The sequence below is a fragment of the Copadichromis virginalis genome, linkage group LG14 (genome assembly GCF_057382275.1).
Source record: "Copadichromis virginalis isolate Kocher_CV1m ecotype Utaka linkage group LG14, C_Virginalis_male_GT1.1, whole genome shotgun sequence".
NCBI classification, from domain to species: domain Eukaryota; kingdom Metazoa; phylum Chordata; class Actinopteri; order Cichliformes; family Cichlidae; genus Copadichromis; species Copadichromis virginalis.
Window position 1 is genome coordinate 986,753 of NC_140631.1, and position 16,440 is coordinate 1,003,192.

The following is a 16,440-nucleotide window of genomic DNA, read 5'->3' on the forward strand; positions in this document are numbered from 1 at the left end:
TTGTATAGAGCGCTTTGAGTGCTCAGAGTAGAAAAGCGCTAAATAAGAACCAGTCCATTTACATTTACTGAGCTAACATCATACACCTGTCCATCAAAGCAGCCACACCCCTAATTGTTAAACCTCAGTGAAAGTTCAGCCCCCACACAGCTGACAAGATGCGATAAACCAGACACTGTTCTTGTACCAGCTCGCGTCATGTGACGCTGTGTAAATAAACAGACATGCAGTTTTTGGCACATTGCTCATATTTCTCTGGCTGTGAGCACAAAAGCCCAACTTACCTGGCATTAAACCTATTTACAGCCAATCACAAGAAAGCTGAGAGGAAACCTGACGGGGAGAACTGGGAGCTGAACAAAGGCCCAGTAAGATAAATTAGGATTATTTTGAACTGAAAATTATGCAAAGCTACTCTAATAGGGCCAACAAATAGAAATATTAAACTGAAAATGAGCCAAATAGGTCGACCTAAAATGGAAAAGAGCAAGGAAAAATCAATCAATATCTGTATGAGCTCCATCAGCAGCTTCAGTTCTGCTGAAGTTGAATGTGATGCCATTAATCTACTCGTGATCAACCCCCCATCCGATTGGTGCCCCTCCCTGAGCCTGCCTCTGCTGGAGGTTACTTCCTGTTAAAAGGGAGTTTTTCCTTCCCACTGTTGCCAAGTGTTTGGTCAGAGGGATGTAACACGATTGTTGGGATTTGTTTCTCTGTATTATTGTACTACTACTGCTTTGATTTGGCGCTTTGTAAATAAAACTGAACTGAGTCTGTGCGTCAGTCCTGCACAAAACACTGAAGCATGAAAAGACGCAGTGAATGAAGGTGTTACATACTCTCTGCACAGGAGGACGTGTAGTCGGTGACCGCCTCATCACCTGAAATGAGAGCAAAAACATTTCAGCACCGAACAGAACGACGGCAACTCCAAAGAAGCATCTGCACGAGTTTCGGTTCTTACTCGTCTGGTAGTAATCGTAGACTTTAACCACAGCTGGTTTCAGGTTCCTGACAGGCTGATCCTCTTCGAGTGTCACACTGTAGATCTGCATGTCATCCTTCCTCAGCTGCAGACAACATTCACAGCCGCTGTCATGTCTCATGTTCCTTACAGCAAACCAAAGACTTTCCACAAAAGTTCAAACTGAAACCCTTGAAGTAATCATGATAATTAGGACTCAGTGGCTAAAATGATTTTGGTAATAATGATGTTAGAAATGTAGAGACGGCTGAAAGACCTGCGTAGGTTTAGTTTTTCTCTACCTACTGATGACATCGGCTGACTGCGTCCTGAACTCAGAGGTCACAGTACGGCGTGCTGGGCATCACGTCAAAATACAACCAGCTCCTGCTTATGAGCACCATTTCACCAGCGTGTCACACACACTGTTACGCAGCACTTTGTCTTGTGATTGCTTTTCTTGTGCTTTGATTTGGCACATGATGAGGGAGACATGTCAATTAAAAGGTGGGCGGGCCCTAAAGCTGTGACGCGAGTATAAATGACACAAATGAACATCGTGTTGTATCAATAAGATTCAAACCAAGTGCAGGAAGCCATGAACCAGCAAAGTGTTAAAGAAGCAGCACGGCCATGTTTTTTTATACAAACTTCTTTACGCAACCGGGGGAGTCGCCCCCTGCTGGTCATTAGAGAGAATGATGCTTTGAGGTCATCCAGCTTTTATACAAACAGAGCGGCCGTGCTTCCTACCCCGTCTAAGTAGATGTTGATGAATCCTTCTTCCACGTCCACGCGCTTCACTGAGCGGTCCTTCTGCAGCTAACACAGCATATCACAACAGTTAGTCTGTAGGACAAACACCATGTGGCAGGACTGGCAGCGCCTGCGGCGGGCCAACTGACCAGTGTGAGGGAGCTCTTATCCAGGACGTATCCAGACAGGAGCTTGATGTTGACGATGACCATGTTGGTCTCCTCTCTCCTCCCCTGGTACCTGCAAAAAGTCACACAGTGCTGTGATCCTCATGTGCTCTCAGGTTGTCTCGGGGTTTAGATAATTATACCCAAGACACACATGCAGAGTACCTGACATGCACGAAAAGGATGAGCTGCGGCCTGCTGATGTTACACTTGGCCATGGTGTTAGCAGAGACGTTGAAGGCAGAGAAGTCTGCAGGAGGGGGGATGTTGTAAAACATGGAGATCTGCAGAGACACAGCAAAGTCAGGCTGTGGCGAGCGGCACGGCAGCACTAGCAGATCAGACGCTTCACGTCACGCATTAACACACTGCAAAGGAAGCTTTTACCAATCAGACGTCTTTAAATCTCGCTGGTAGTCTGACGGCGGCCCTCCTCCACCTGAGCCTGGATGTTTACCTTCATCCCAGTCTCCATCTGCTGCACCAGCCGCAGGTGGAGGCTTCAGTGGCGTTTCTTGCCTTTACTAAGGACCGTGGCTGTCGCGTCATCAACAACTAGTCGCTAAAATACTTTTAGAACAATAAATATTGTTCTTCCCATCTACCGATCACCTCACTGTGTTTTCTCCAATTTGAGCTCAGTGGACATGTACCAGTTCATACTGGGCTCCTCCTGCTTTACGTTTGGGAACACTGAACATGTATGAGTACATTGTTCAGGTGCAACACACACTAACAAAGGCCTGCTTTCACATATACTCTAGAGCTGTAGGTTATCTTATGTACTGTTGTAACCAGGAAAGTTTCAGAGACTTTGTCCACACTACAACACTCAGAAGGAACGCTTGGAGTCATTCGTCTGCCGTCATACCAGGTCATGCCAGGTCATGCCAGGTCATGCCAGGTCATGCCAGGTCCATGAACAGTGTGTTTAGCTGGAAGCTGTCACAATGGTTCCAGCTGCTTGTCTCTGTTTAAAAAACTAAATACTTCTGTACTTGGTGTGCTGCACACGTATCTGTGTGGTACCTGTGTCAGTACGCAGTTCTGTCCCTCGGCTCTGATCGTGTACTCTCCTGGGACCTCGCTCAGCTTCTTCTCCTGGTACAGCAGCCTGTTGTCCTGATTCACGGTGAACTCTTTGTTCAAGCCTCCTAAAGAGGTCAGTGTCACTGTAGTGCCCACCTCTGAACTGTAGGTGGCAGCACCATACTTCGCCAACGCTTGAAGGGCCACTACTGTGTCCTGGGGGCCACAGACGGATTAGAAATGTTGTTAGCACAGGTTCAGAGTTCACCCTCCTTTAAGGTTAAACGTGGTCTAACTGACCTGTGTGGAAGAGAAACCGCCAAAGGGGTTCTGCTGCTGAGTGAGCCAGCGCACAATGGCAGAAGAGTACTCCAAGTCAAAGCCTGGCATGGAGGGACCGGACAGCAGAGCCAGCAGCACGTAGGAGGTCATCTCCACCTCCAGAGAGTCCAGGCCTTTCCCAGAAGCCCCTGCTCTCTTCCAGTGACGGGTGCCTCCTGCCAGCCAGGACAAATAAAGGACCAAATAAAGGACACGTCTGCAGATATCCCAGTGTACGCACGCCATCTGTCACACGGCTCACACACACAAACAGACGACCACATTGGCACTCATCACCAATGAACCTAACCCCACGGTGCATTCGTTTTGGATCGGACATTTGTAAAGTCTGATTAGATGTGACAATGAACCAAAGAGGAACCTGTTAGGGTGAAGCTGGTTTCTGCAAGTTCCTGCTCCTATTTAAGACTTTCACGATTATGCAGATGACACCTAAATGTATCTACAAAAGCTCAGTCACACTATGTCTCAAGAAACACAGTCTTTCCTTTCTAATACAAGGTTGGAGGTGTTAGTATTTTCTAGGGCTGCCACGACTTATGACGATTATGTCGACTATCAAAATCATCACGACTGATTTAATAGTCGACGCGTCGTTTGAAGCTTTGTAAGATCCCAAAAGACGCAGGAATAAGTAGTAGGATTTAAGAGTGTAATAACGGACTGAAACAGAAGATGGCAGCACTGCATGTACAAGGATGTCAGCTGCCGTTAAACCCCGAAGAAGAAGAAACTGTGTCCCAGAATTCATAGCGCGGCCCAGCTCAGTTTCCAACAATGGCGGCAGCTAGTTAGTTTTAATATTACTCTTATTATTCTTTCTGGGTCACAAAATAAACGTTTAACATATTTTCAGGCAGGGATGTTGCTGTGTAAACCTCAAATATCTGCTCAGTTTATCAAGACACCGCATATTTTCAAAAGCGCTCCGACGTTTTCGGAGACGTCTGTTACCCACTAGCTCGTTAGCTAGGCGGGGGCAAGGCTAACTAGAGCCGTGAGAACACCGGACTCCCGGCAAATCGTTTTCAAACCCACCGCCGTCTTTCGCTACTGAGGTTAAACATGATATATGAGTCACTTAGATAACTTAAAAATGTTATTGTTTGGCTTTTTTCAGTGTTTTATTTGTTGCTGAGTAAATCGGTTTGGCTGAGATTAAAGTTTTTACACAGCTGAATAAACGTCAAGCAGACAGCTGATTATCAGAAGTGTGAGATGCTCCAGAATTTACTCCGGTGTCCTGTTATATTTTAGATAGCAAGGAGTTTATTAAACTTCACCGAAACAATCTGCAGATTTCATTAAACTTTAATAAACTATCATCTTGTCTTTATTTTTAGTTAGCACAGACCTTAAACACTTAAAGCTGTAAGCTAATGATAGTTATATAAGACCAGATGCTGCTGGTGCAATAAACTGTACGTTTTACGTCCAATGGATGATGATCTGATTAGTCGACTAATCGCAAAAATAATCGCAGACTAGTCGACTATCAAAATAATCGTTTGTGGCAGCTCTAGTATTTTCTAACTGCAGACTAACCCAAGGTAGCTTGTTTCGACTGAGAGGCTAATTCCTACTGTCTGTCTCAACAAGCCTGTCTTCAGATGCTCACAACAGTTATTGCAGCACTGTGAGAGCACGCACAGCACACGACACAAACACTTCTATCAGGCAAACAATTATACGATGCCCTGCTCAATTTTTAAGCTTTCACACTTACAAAGAAATAACACCATAAAAATGGAGACAGTTCATTTTAATTCAGAGTCAGAATATCAACCACAAATCCAGAAAAAGACCAAAGAGCTGTTAAAGTACTTCAAGGACAGACCTGCACAAAGCTGTACGAGCTACCAGACCATCAGCCACGGTCAACTGGTGCGATTATTCAGAAATATACAAAATGTAAAACGACCATCAATCACCCTCAGTCTGGAGCTCCATCTGGCCTCATGGAGCGAGGATGAGGAAGGAGGGTTTTCAATGATCTGAAGGCAGTTAGGACCACAGGTCAGCACTGGTAGAACCATGTCATGGTGACATGAAATCTTGCAGAGCCTGACTTAAGTTTGCCAATAAACATCTAAATAATTCAGGCCTGGGAGAAGATGCTATAAGGCCACAGCATGGCTTCATCACACTGAGGGACCGACTCCTTCCTTTAGCCAGAACACTGAAGACGGGTTGTGGACGAGTCTTGCAGCACGTCAGTGACCCAAAACATGTCACCAAGGTAACAAAGGAGAGGCTAAAGATGGAGCCAGTGTCCAGATCTCAGTCCTGTAGAAAATCTGTGGAGGGAGATGAAGCTGAGCAAACAGCAGCCGAGACACCTGAAGGATTCCTGTAAAGAGGAGTGGACTACGATCCGTCCTGAGATGTGTGCAAACCCCATGACGTCTTACCACCGTGCTCGCCAACAAGGCTTTCTCCACCGAGCACGAAGTCATGTTTTACTTGTGGATCCAATACTTATTTCCCTCCATAACAGCAATTTAATTTATAACTTGTAAGTAATGTGTTTTTCTGGATATTTGGTTGACATTCTTTCTCTCTCCATTAAAATTAAACCATCAGACAGACATTTAAAAATGAAAGACTTCTTTGTAAGCGAGGATCAAACAATGATTTCCAAGTTTTAGACTTAACTGAAGTCGAGGGAGATGACGATGACGCTGCGTTCTCTCTTTGTTTCAGCCAAAAAGATCCATTTACTGAGTTAAGGAAGCAAAGACTCGTTCTTCCTCAGAGGGAGGAAGTTTATTGCATCATAGAGTTGGATCAGTGTCAGCCTCACCGTGTGTGTTCGATTTCTCATGAAGAAGGGTGATGAGTTTGCTCCTCATCTCCTCGTCTCCAGCCAGAGTGAAGGTGTAGGACAGCAGGGCAGTGGTGTACAGGTTATCGAGCTGGCCAGCCGCTGCAGCCTTCAGACAGGTCAGGCTGTTGTGTACCACGGGATCCTGTCACACGGCAGACATGAGCACACGTATGGGACAGACTGCAGGAAGTGCTCAGAGTAAAATCACGCGTGTTATTCAGGACCGCTGTCGTGTAGCTTTCATTCATTTGCTAGCTCTGCTCTTCCACACAGCGTACGGCACAGAGAGCAGATGTGACAGAAACAGGATGAAGAGGAGGCGACTTTTGTTGTGATTTGGCGCTATATAAATAAAATTGAATTGAATTAAAACTGGGCTGCAAAGCAGCTTGCAGACAATCAGGAACTGTAGGGCAGATACAGCAGCTTAAAAAGTGTAATTTGAGGTTTAATCTGTATACAAGATAAACCATCTCATGATGTAGAACGGTATGACAGTGGCTGAATGTGACACTGAGACACTAACGCTAGCATCTACACCTAAAGCTACGATGGTCGACAGAAATGCACACGACCAGTTTCACCTGATTAGTATTGCTGAGAAACCGTCGTGTTACAGCAACTGTTTTAAATCGGTAAATGTCCTGATTTTCAAAAGTGAAGTGAGACTTACTGTAACATTGGCGTCAAGCTCCAGCATGGCAGCAGTGATGTAGGCAGTCAGGGACACGTCGTCACTCACTCCTCCCTGTGGAAACATGACAACACCGTATGCTCACAAAACAACCACAGAGCATTCTTTTGTAATGTGTCTCTATCACCACACTGTTTAATGTGATCATCCACAGAAATGTGACGGAGAAAACAAAAATGAGGCTCCTTTAAACGGTGTGATGCTCCACGAGGCAGCGCATGCATGTCCAGTGACACGAGAGCTCGAACACTCAGCAGGGGCTGTGTAACCTGCTGTTACAGTCACAGGATTCAACTTTTGGTTTTCCACCAGTGCCAAACGCCCAGAACTGTGTTTTCTAACGTTGCTACTGCTGTGCAGAAGACACTGAAATGTGTCTTCTGCAAAAATCAGAGGCAGACCAAAGCTAGGCTCCTGAAACATGCAGCTGATGAGGCCTGTGGTGCTTTAGGAGAAGCTGGAAAGTCATTGGATAGTTTAGGATATTTCCTGTGCGTGTGTGTGCGCGTGTAGCCTGCAGGCTATAGGCCATCTCCTCTGAAACTTCTATGTAAATCACTTCTAATACAGAGTTCATTTTGTGCTTTTATCTTGCAGGAGAGATTTATCCAAAGCTGAACACTTAAAGCACCAACAGCTGCTGATAAGAAAGCTCCATTTAAAGAGAGTGATTGTTACCTTCATGCCATTGTGAAAGAGCTTTCCAACTGATCTGATGCAGCCATCAGGCCGCTGGTGTTTAGACAGCCACCTCCAGGCTTCTGTAATGTGCTTGGGCTGCACGTAGATGTACGGCCGTGCACCACCAAAGGACTTCATCACGAAGGAGGTCAGCCTAGAAAGACACGCACACTTTAGAAAACCAATCTAATCGTCGATTCGTATTAGTAACCCCAACACGACCCCAGTTCCAGGACAATTACATAACAGCTTCACAGGACTCACAGCCCCGTCTGCAGCAATCATCCCTCTGAGCTCATTGGTGATACAGCAGAATTCATCGTGTATACGAGTGCTGTATTTTCAGGAGCCCAAAAGGCTAACTGTTTAATTACTCTGACCACTAGACCACGATGAAAGTCCATCAAGCTGAAAACGCTGAGATATACATTTCTGACTTTCAGTGTCAAACAGTTACCAACACCACAGGGAGGCCACGGGAGCTGTGTTGCTGTCAGATTAACACTCGCTCTCCACTCCTTTAGCTGCTACAGATCCTCAGAAACATACCCAGCTCTTTAACCATTTCATGCTCACAGACTGCATATAAAGATGTTTGGAGCTCCCTGGTCCTAAGACAGTCACTTAAAACCTACATCTGTTGTTAAAGTACACAATGCATCCCAGGGCTCTAGAGTGCGACCAATTTGGTCGCAAATACGACCAAATTTTTCAGTGGTGCGACTAAAAAAAAAAAATTTGGTTGCACCTGTGCGACCAACTGTTCGGGTAGCAAAAAACAAACAAAAAAACCCCCTGCAACCTTCCCTGTGGTCAACAACAGACACACTAAACCAATCAGATAGTCAGGGGCGGGACCTCTCTGATTGGCCGTAGTCCAGTTGAAAGTGCAGGTGGAAGTGGGAGGTGAGTAGCTTGAATAAAGCGATATCGATTCATTAAATCCTGAATCGACTTTTAAATATAACTGTGTTTTGCCAGAAACGCCAGATTCTCAGATTAAAGCTCACAAAACCATTTCAACAACAACCAAACAGCAGATGAGAGCAGGTACACGGTGTTAAATTGTAATATTATTTTATGCCATGTTATACCCCTAGTTAAAGATTGTGAATTATTATGTAGTTTTAGTTTGCATTATTCTCCTGAATTAGAAGAAGCGGATAACTATTGCATTAGTTCAACTGATTCATCGCCTTATTTGTCTGATTAGAAGAGAACAGAACATGCTGGAGTTTTCTGCCCCATCTCAGCAGGAGCAGACAAACGGGGAGCCAAGGTCGTAGCTTAGGCGCCGTGTGAGAGAAAAGCATGTGAATGTTTAGGCTTTTATGATAAGGTGGGGGCACCAGAGGCTATAAGAGTTTGATTAATGCTCCACCATTTTGAGATCTGAGGCTGTCTGCATACAGTGTCCATCTCCCACGTGTGTGATCATTAAAATCATCGTTTGACTTAACCCGGCCGGACCAGTGTTGTTATTGTGGTTTTTTCTCTTGTCTCCATCCCCAATATTTGAACTCGTAACAACGGACTCCACACAAAGACGTAAACACAGACCCGACGCATCAGAATCAGCTTTGTCTTTCTCGGCTTTCTCACCCGACGGCCCGCAGACGGACACGCTGTCGGAGCTCAGCGATCCTGATGCGTCCGGTCCGCGCTGTGATTACGTCTTTTTGCGCTGATTCTGAGCTGCAGGTTTTGTCTCTCCAGCCAAAATTCACCGAGCCAGCAGCAAAAGAAGCAGCAAACTGCGCTTCACATTTGATCAATGTAGTCATGAATTTTGCTGTTTTGCTTCCACGACTATTAAAATCACACTCCATGCACAGCTAGCTCTCTCTCTCTCTCTCTCTGTACTTCAAGAACAGTTTCCGTCTCCAATCTCTGTTTTCTGTATTATTCATTGGCTTATTACCCACCAGTCTACCGTTGTTTACAGCGCCGTGGCTGCTGTCATTTTTTTTTTCACTTAAATGACCTTGGACAAGAAAGCCTGTTTTTTCTGTTGTTCAATACTGAAGAAATTTAAACTTTATATGCAGAACATTGTAGAATATTTTTAAGGTTATCTGCTATAAAAAGCCAGACCAGGAAAATCTCCTTCATGTTTTTGTTTTATTCTCAGTTACTTTCACACAAAGGCATCTGCTGTGATGTTCACAATTCTGATGAAGTCAGTACTGATAAATGATCAGAATTATAATATTTCTGACTGTCTGAGGCTAAGTTGAATCGAATCGGGACTTTGAAAACCAGAATCGAATGGATTATAGAAATCAGTGATGATACCCAGCCCTATGAGCAGCCTAGGCACGACAGACGTGGATGTAGCTGTAATAGGAAAAGAACTATTGCTAACTTTTCTGTTAAGGCCTGATCCTTCTGAAATTCATAGCCAGTGCTCTGACACGGTGTCATCAATCTTTGAATGCTGAAAAAGCACAGTGTATCCAGAAAACACATTATATTATATCAATTATTAGAAAATTTGTGTGCGCCTAACTTTTGTACCGGTACGCCCATGGCAAAAAGTTAGTCTAGAGCCCTGCATCCAGAAACATCAACAGACCTTCATTTGTTCCACATTCTGTCAGGTTACAGTCTTTATTTATTTAAAGATGAACACGTACGGAGACATCCTCGATGATAACCTGCTCCATAGCGCTCTGGACCTTCAGTTTCATCTTCCAGCAGAACAGACCCTGAGCACACAGTGCAAATACCAAAGGGACCACTGTGAATGTTCTGGCCCAGCCAGAGCCCAGACTTGAACCCGATTCAGCATCTCCGTAGAGATCTGACGATGACTGTGCACAGACACTCCCCATCTAGCCTGGTGGTTCTGGCTCTGCAAAGCTGAATGGGAGAAACTGCCATCCACCAGTGCTGGGGGTGATGGTGTAGGATGGGTAAACTAGCAGGAGATGCACAAAGGAAGTCTCACTGTGTCAAAGTCCATGAGAGAAGGATCTGTGAGCTCAGGGGAACCTTCCTGATATCTTTATTGTTAAATAAAGTGAAAACAGTCTGATGTTTGTTTTTTGAGTAATGGTCCCCATTGGTGACCAGAGAGACAATTAAAGCAAGGCATGCTTTATAGGGCACACCTTGTGCAGTCCAGTCAGAACGTGTGTGCATGTATGACAGACATACTGGTGGCCCCCAGTGCTACCTGTCAGCCTCCCAGTTTGATACAGCCATGGTATGAATCGCTGCATTCCCAAGAACTTCAGGAACTTTACCTCTGACCTTGATGTCGAGGTCACTGGGATTCAAACTTGTCTAAGATTGGTAGTACGTCTGTAGCAGGGGTGACAACAATACCCTATCAGTGTTTTACGGCTGAAAATAAAATGGTAGGACCGGCCGCAGAGAGAACGCAAAGGTCAAGACTTTGCCAACTGTTGGGCGTCTCTGTGGTGGCTACGTCCATTTCACAGCAGGACACATCCCACACACGAGTCATTTGGTCATGTTCCTGTATACAGATGTGCTGGTCTCAACATGTCTGCAGGTGGCTACAGCAGGTTTATCAGAGTGTTTATAGTGAAGCTTTCTGCTCTGTGTGACAGCAGAGCTGATGAGACGAGTCTGAAAGCCACAGAACCAAAAACAAAAAGAAACCAGGAGGTAAGAGGCTTAAAAGCTGTCACACTGAGGGAGGTGCAGGATGCGGTGATAATTCTGTGTGACTTTGTCTCCATAGGAAACTCCTTTCACATGGTGCTGTTTGTTCATATAAACATGTGGAGGACTGCAGCGTCGACGCTTGGGTGAAGGTTTTACATCAACGCATTCACAGAAACTGTTGTTATTTTAAGTGATTTGGACAATTTTCATCCAGTTTTCTTCTGAAATTCTAATGTAACTGAACACTTGAGAGGCCTAGTTTCTCAAAAACACACCCACACACACACCAAGTGCCAAACTGCCCAGCACCCTTTCAAAACAGCAGTAGATTTGTTAAATCCCCTGAGGCACTGTGCTTTAAGCCCATTAAATGAAAATATTAATATTTTCTGGCAGGTTCCTCATAAAGTAAATTATTAGGACGCTTGCTGGTGCCAAACACCAGAGAGGACATGCAGCGCGCGTGTGTGTGCGTGCACACGTCTACCTCCCACTGCGTGTGCTTTGTGTTCTCGTCACATCAAGTGTTCGAATTGAGCTGAAAATATTCAGTTCAACAGCAAAGCTCTGGATAAATGTTTGAATGCTTCTATAAGTGCTGATGCAACCGCAGCACCAATGTCTTCTTCGTTATGTCAGTATTTATAGGTCATCACAATGTTGTTGCCGTGCAAATGCAAAGTAAACACAGTTGAGACAGAGGCTGAGATTAGAACTGTTTACAAAATATTTACACAACAGTTTTACTTCAGATTGTTATGTCTTGATGCTCAATCATCCAGGTAAGTAAATCAATGTGCTGTTTATAAGACTGAAGCCTGCAGTCAGCTGAGACTGAAGAAGTCACCTGATGATGACGAAGCGTTTCTCCCACAAAACGCTTCGTCCAGATGAACTGAATCACCGTTTGGAGATTCAGTTTGGAGAGTTTATATATAAATTAAATAATACAAATAAAGCGTTTGGTGCTTTGAAAAGGAGGCTGAAAGGACTCCGTGAACATGTGTGCGTCGTTGCTGCGTGTGTTCACCAAACTTTGGACAAATGATGGATATCAGCTCATCCAAACACGAGCGAGCGACTGACGTCATCAATCACAGGAAACCAGAAAACAAAGAGAACAATTATGATTAGATAAAAATAAACTAACTATCGTGCACATCTGTGATCATGTTTTGTAGAAGAGCCTTTTGGCTTGCTCTCATTGGTTCCAGCATTAGGACTGAGTTTTAAGGTTAAATGGTTATGATGAGGCAGTTTGCTCCGTGTCCTCACAAAGGCAGCGAAACAAACACCAGACAGCCCACGACGAGCGCTGCGAAGATCAGTCTACACGATCGATGACATCGACTGTAAACTATAAGACTCACTGACATCAGAATTTTGTCACATACTGAGAGAGTTTATATGCAAGTTCAATAAGAAAGACCTTTGGTCTGACATCTCCCAGGTGCTGCCGGCTAAATCTCAGCTTTCTCACTCCCACTTTCCCGCACTGACAAGCTGTTTGTGTCATTACTGGTCTCGTCCAATCACCTTTTCCAGGACAATCAGCATTAATGCCGCTTACTTTAAATCTCTCTCATTCTACATCCTTCTCCTTTGCAGATGCCTTTGTCCAATCTCGTCCACGTCTTGTCACGTTCATGTCGTTGCTTGCTTTCAATTATTTCGATTGTCCGCAGCATAATCTGATTCCGTCATCCTCGCCGTCCTGGAAATACTCGTATAAAAGCAGAATTCACTGATCCCACATTACGCCCGGCTTCTACCAACCAGCAGTTCTCGCTTCACCAATGCCAAACGAGCTCTAGCCTCAGCACTGCGCAATTAGACAATTTCCAGAGCTTGTTTCCGTTTTCACATCTGCAAAACTCAACTCCAACTCCCGTTGGCAAGTTTGGGTGAGAGCTTCAGCAACGGCACCCAAATTCCTCCTTCCCTGGCCTTCTATGTGTATTTAATGTGTGCACAAGAAACAAAATATCGGCAAGGTAATAATCCGATTTCAACTGTCTCTTGGTGCCATTCCCTTTAGCTTACCCTGAACACACAGCCATGATTCATCTCTTTTCTAATGCTACATAGCAGTCATCTAATTTTTGCTGGAATTTTCTCCACTTAACACCAAATCCAGGCTCCATATGCTTCTGATCTGTTCATACTAGGACTGGGCGATATATCGAGTTTTTAAATATATCGATATATTTTTATACGAGATAAGAGATGTGACAATATTGTTTATATCGATATAGTCTACTATACTTGTGGAACCACAAGTTTGCCTCTCTTTCGTCCACTTTTGTCTCTACGCTGCGTTACTCTGTCTCGCCTCTCCTTCACTGAACACAACTCCCCCTCCCCCATCGCTTCACCTGCAGGCAACGACAGGACGGACACGGCAGCTATCAAAGAGGAGCTGCTCGGTAGAGATTACTATTTTAGTGCTGCAGCGTTACTCTCGTTAAAATGACGTTAATGGCATAACTGTATTAACGCGACAAATCTCCGTTAATGAGTTACCGCGGATCGCCCCATGCGTGGGGCTGCACGGCGTCAACGCGTTAGCGTTGCGGTTAGCATTAGCAGTTACCTCGTTAACATGTTGATGCCATGCAGCTAGCATTACTTGCATTTTCACCATTTACAACAGCAAAATGAAGAGTGTGTGAAACTGTGTGCTGCATCCCAGACTGCGAAGTCTCCAGCCTCCTGCCTCGAAACAAACTACCTTACAAAACTCGTATACCATATTTTTCGGACTATAACCTTGCACTAAAATCCTTTCATTTTCTCAAAAATCGACTGTGTGCCTTATCTATGAGTTCTGGTTGTGTTTACTGACCGTGAACCGATTTTATGTGGTACACGGCGCTCAGCAATCTGTCAAAAATGCTTTGGTAAGCTACGAAGCTGCACCGCTTGATGGATTGTCGGAGCATTACGGCTACCGTAGTCAGGAGCCCTGCAGAGTAATGCATACTATGCTTCAACGTAATATTACCGTACTGTGTGTGTATAAGGACCACAACTTAGACATTCACATTACTCACACTCTCATTACACATACATATAGGATCTTGGGGGTGGGCACGATACACGGAATCCAAAGTACCATCAGGGTGTACACCCCACCCCTGGCGTCGTTGCCCACCTCTCAATGTTAAATACACGTAGACATTGAGGGCTAGCAGGAGGGGCTATGCGCTTACCTGCTGCTCTCTGGCAGGTAGCTCCATGCCCTCCTGGGTTTTAAATGCACCTTAGAACACACATGCATCAACACTACAATGAGCGGGTGGAGGGAGGTTTGGAGTCTTCTCTCACCCCCATTCTCTGCGACCTGCTGGAGCGGGGGGCTAGGAGGAGGAGTTGGCCGTCCGACTGCGGTCTGGAGTGTGGGGCCTCCCTGCTGCTGCGGAGTCGGGGCGGTCTGCCTCCCCCCACCGCAGGGAAAAGGGAAACACCACCTGGGTCTGGGTGCAGTTCCCCCCCCTCCAGGGGCAAGGGTACCTAGACCCGGTTTGTAGAGTACGCTTGGGGAGTGTGATCGTGTGTACAGCGTCTCTTTATGTCTGTCTCCACGTTGGTTGAGTGTGGAGTAAGTGCATATGAGAGCATGAGGGTGGGAATGGATGTTTGTATCTGTGTGTGCCTGTATGTCTGTGTCTATATGTCAGGTTGGGTGTCAGGCGCCACCTCCCTGGGGACATCTCAGGCCCTCCAAGGTTTGGAGGCCTATCTCCCCCAAAACTTCCCCTGCCAGTGGCGGACTCCCTCAGACATCGGTGCGTTGGTGGTTCTTTGTGTCCGGGGATGGGCGTCCAGGTACCCACCGGCTCACTCCTTGGCGGCCGCTTATCGGGGCCTGGAGCCTGGGGCTCGCTCGGGCCACTTCGGAGGTGGGGTGCCCCCGGCCTCTCAGCCTGGGGCTCGGTCACTCAGGCGCAGCTGGCTGCCGGCGGAGCTCACGGGCGCGTCACTGCAACCCCCCCTGGCTTCTGCTCCGCGGCTGCTGAGTGAGCCCTCATCTGGGACTCTCCTCAGCTCTTTCTGGAACAGTGGCGCAGCTGCCCCTCTGTTGGTCTTCCTTGGTCTCTTGTGTTCTGGGGGCCTCTGGATGTCTGGAGTTTTGATCTCCTCCATACCTGCTTCATGCCCTGGAGGACGGGGTTGTGGCCCCCCCACACCCTCTAGCAGATCATTACATGAAGGAACCTTTTAAAAACAAGCGCGTCCATGATCACAGGTGTACACACGGGTGATCACACCCACAAACTACACCCTTTTTGGCTCCTACCTCAAAGCACACTGTGTTCTGTTGATCTTATGTGCTGCACAATAATGTTTAATATTTAGTATTTACTGTCATATTCCCATATATCATTGTGATGTTGTTTATTCTATTACTCTTGTTCTCTTCTGCTTGTTTTCTTTTTTTCTTTCTCAGCAGGTGATCCAGGTGATTGATAGATGCATTTTTTTTTCTGCTCGTTCTGTTGGTTTTTGGTTTTTGCCCTTCTCCCCCGTCCCTCTTCTCAGCTGTTTCTCTTTCCCTCTTTCTTTCTCCCCTTCTTTCCCCCAGTCAAGTCTGTCCCGTATTCAGTAAGTGAAAATAAAATAAACAATAAAAGGTGAATCAAATGGACCATTATGGCAAGGCTGGGATGGTCAATTTGGTAAAGTAAATCCGTTGGGCATCTTTCTTTGCCTTTAGACAACAATTCTGATGCAAAAGAGCCAAACGGGACAGGCAAAAAAAAAAAAAAAAAAAAAAAAAAAAGGACCACAAATGGCACCTGTTCAGAGTCACGGTTACGAAGCGGATTTCAAACTCCAGGCTGTCAGTCACGCAGTAGAAGTTGTGAACAGAGCAGCTGTGAAATCTGTCTTTGTTATTGTGCTCAGCGTCTGTTAGTTTAAATTTTGACTGCACAGTTGTGAGCTTTTTTGTTATGCACAAAAACAACATTGTTTTATTTTATTTATGGAGAATTATTATTTAATAAATGCTCAATTTATTTTTGAGTAATTTTTTCATGTACATCTACGCTGTATATTAATAAAAGTGCCTGTGTGACATCTGGGACACAGCTTTGACTAAGAACTCTCTTTTTGTTCTTATTTATGGCTTAACAAAAATATCGAGATATATTGTATATCGCCATCCAGCTAAAGAATATCGAGATATGAATTTTAGGCCATATCGCCCAGCCCTAGTTCATACTTCTCCCGGCCAGTCCGTGTTAACAAACTCAAATTTCTAGTCTAATCTCTCAGGCCATTTATTTGGACAGGTAGGTGTCTAGGACATTAAGACTAAGGGCTTAATGTTGTAAGT

General features: G+C 45.3%; 1 protein-coding gene across 1 annotated transcript in view; it reads right to left on the minus strand.

Moving 5' to 3' along the window:
* a2m1 (alpha-2-macroglobulin 1) overlaps nt 1–16,440 on the minus strand; it is a 64,571-nt gene that overhangs the window by 716 nt on the left and 47,415 nt on the right. The window contains exons 26-35 of the mRNA XM_085478945.1: nt 7,461–7,617; nt 6,762–6,836; nt 6,065–6,230; nt 3,220–3,416; nt 2,920–3,135; nt 2,056–2,174; nt 1,873–1,963; nt 1,721–1,789; nt 968–1,073; nt 843–884 (exon numbers count right to left, since the gene is read on the minus strand). Of these exons, the coding sequence (XP_085335071.1) occupies nt 843–884; nt 968–1,073; nt 1,721–1,789; nt 1,873–1,963; nt 2,056–2,174; nt 2,920–3,135; nt 3,220–3,416; nt 6,065–6,230; nt 6,762–6,836; nt 7,461–7,617 (1,238 nt within the window). The remainder of the gene's footprint in view (nt 1–842; nt 885–967; nt 1,074–1,720; nt 1,790–1,872; nt 1,964–2,055; nt 2,175–2,919; nt 3,136–3,219; nt 3,417–6,064; nt 6,231–6,761; nt 6,837–7,460; nt 7,618–16,440) is intronic.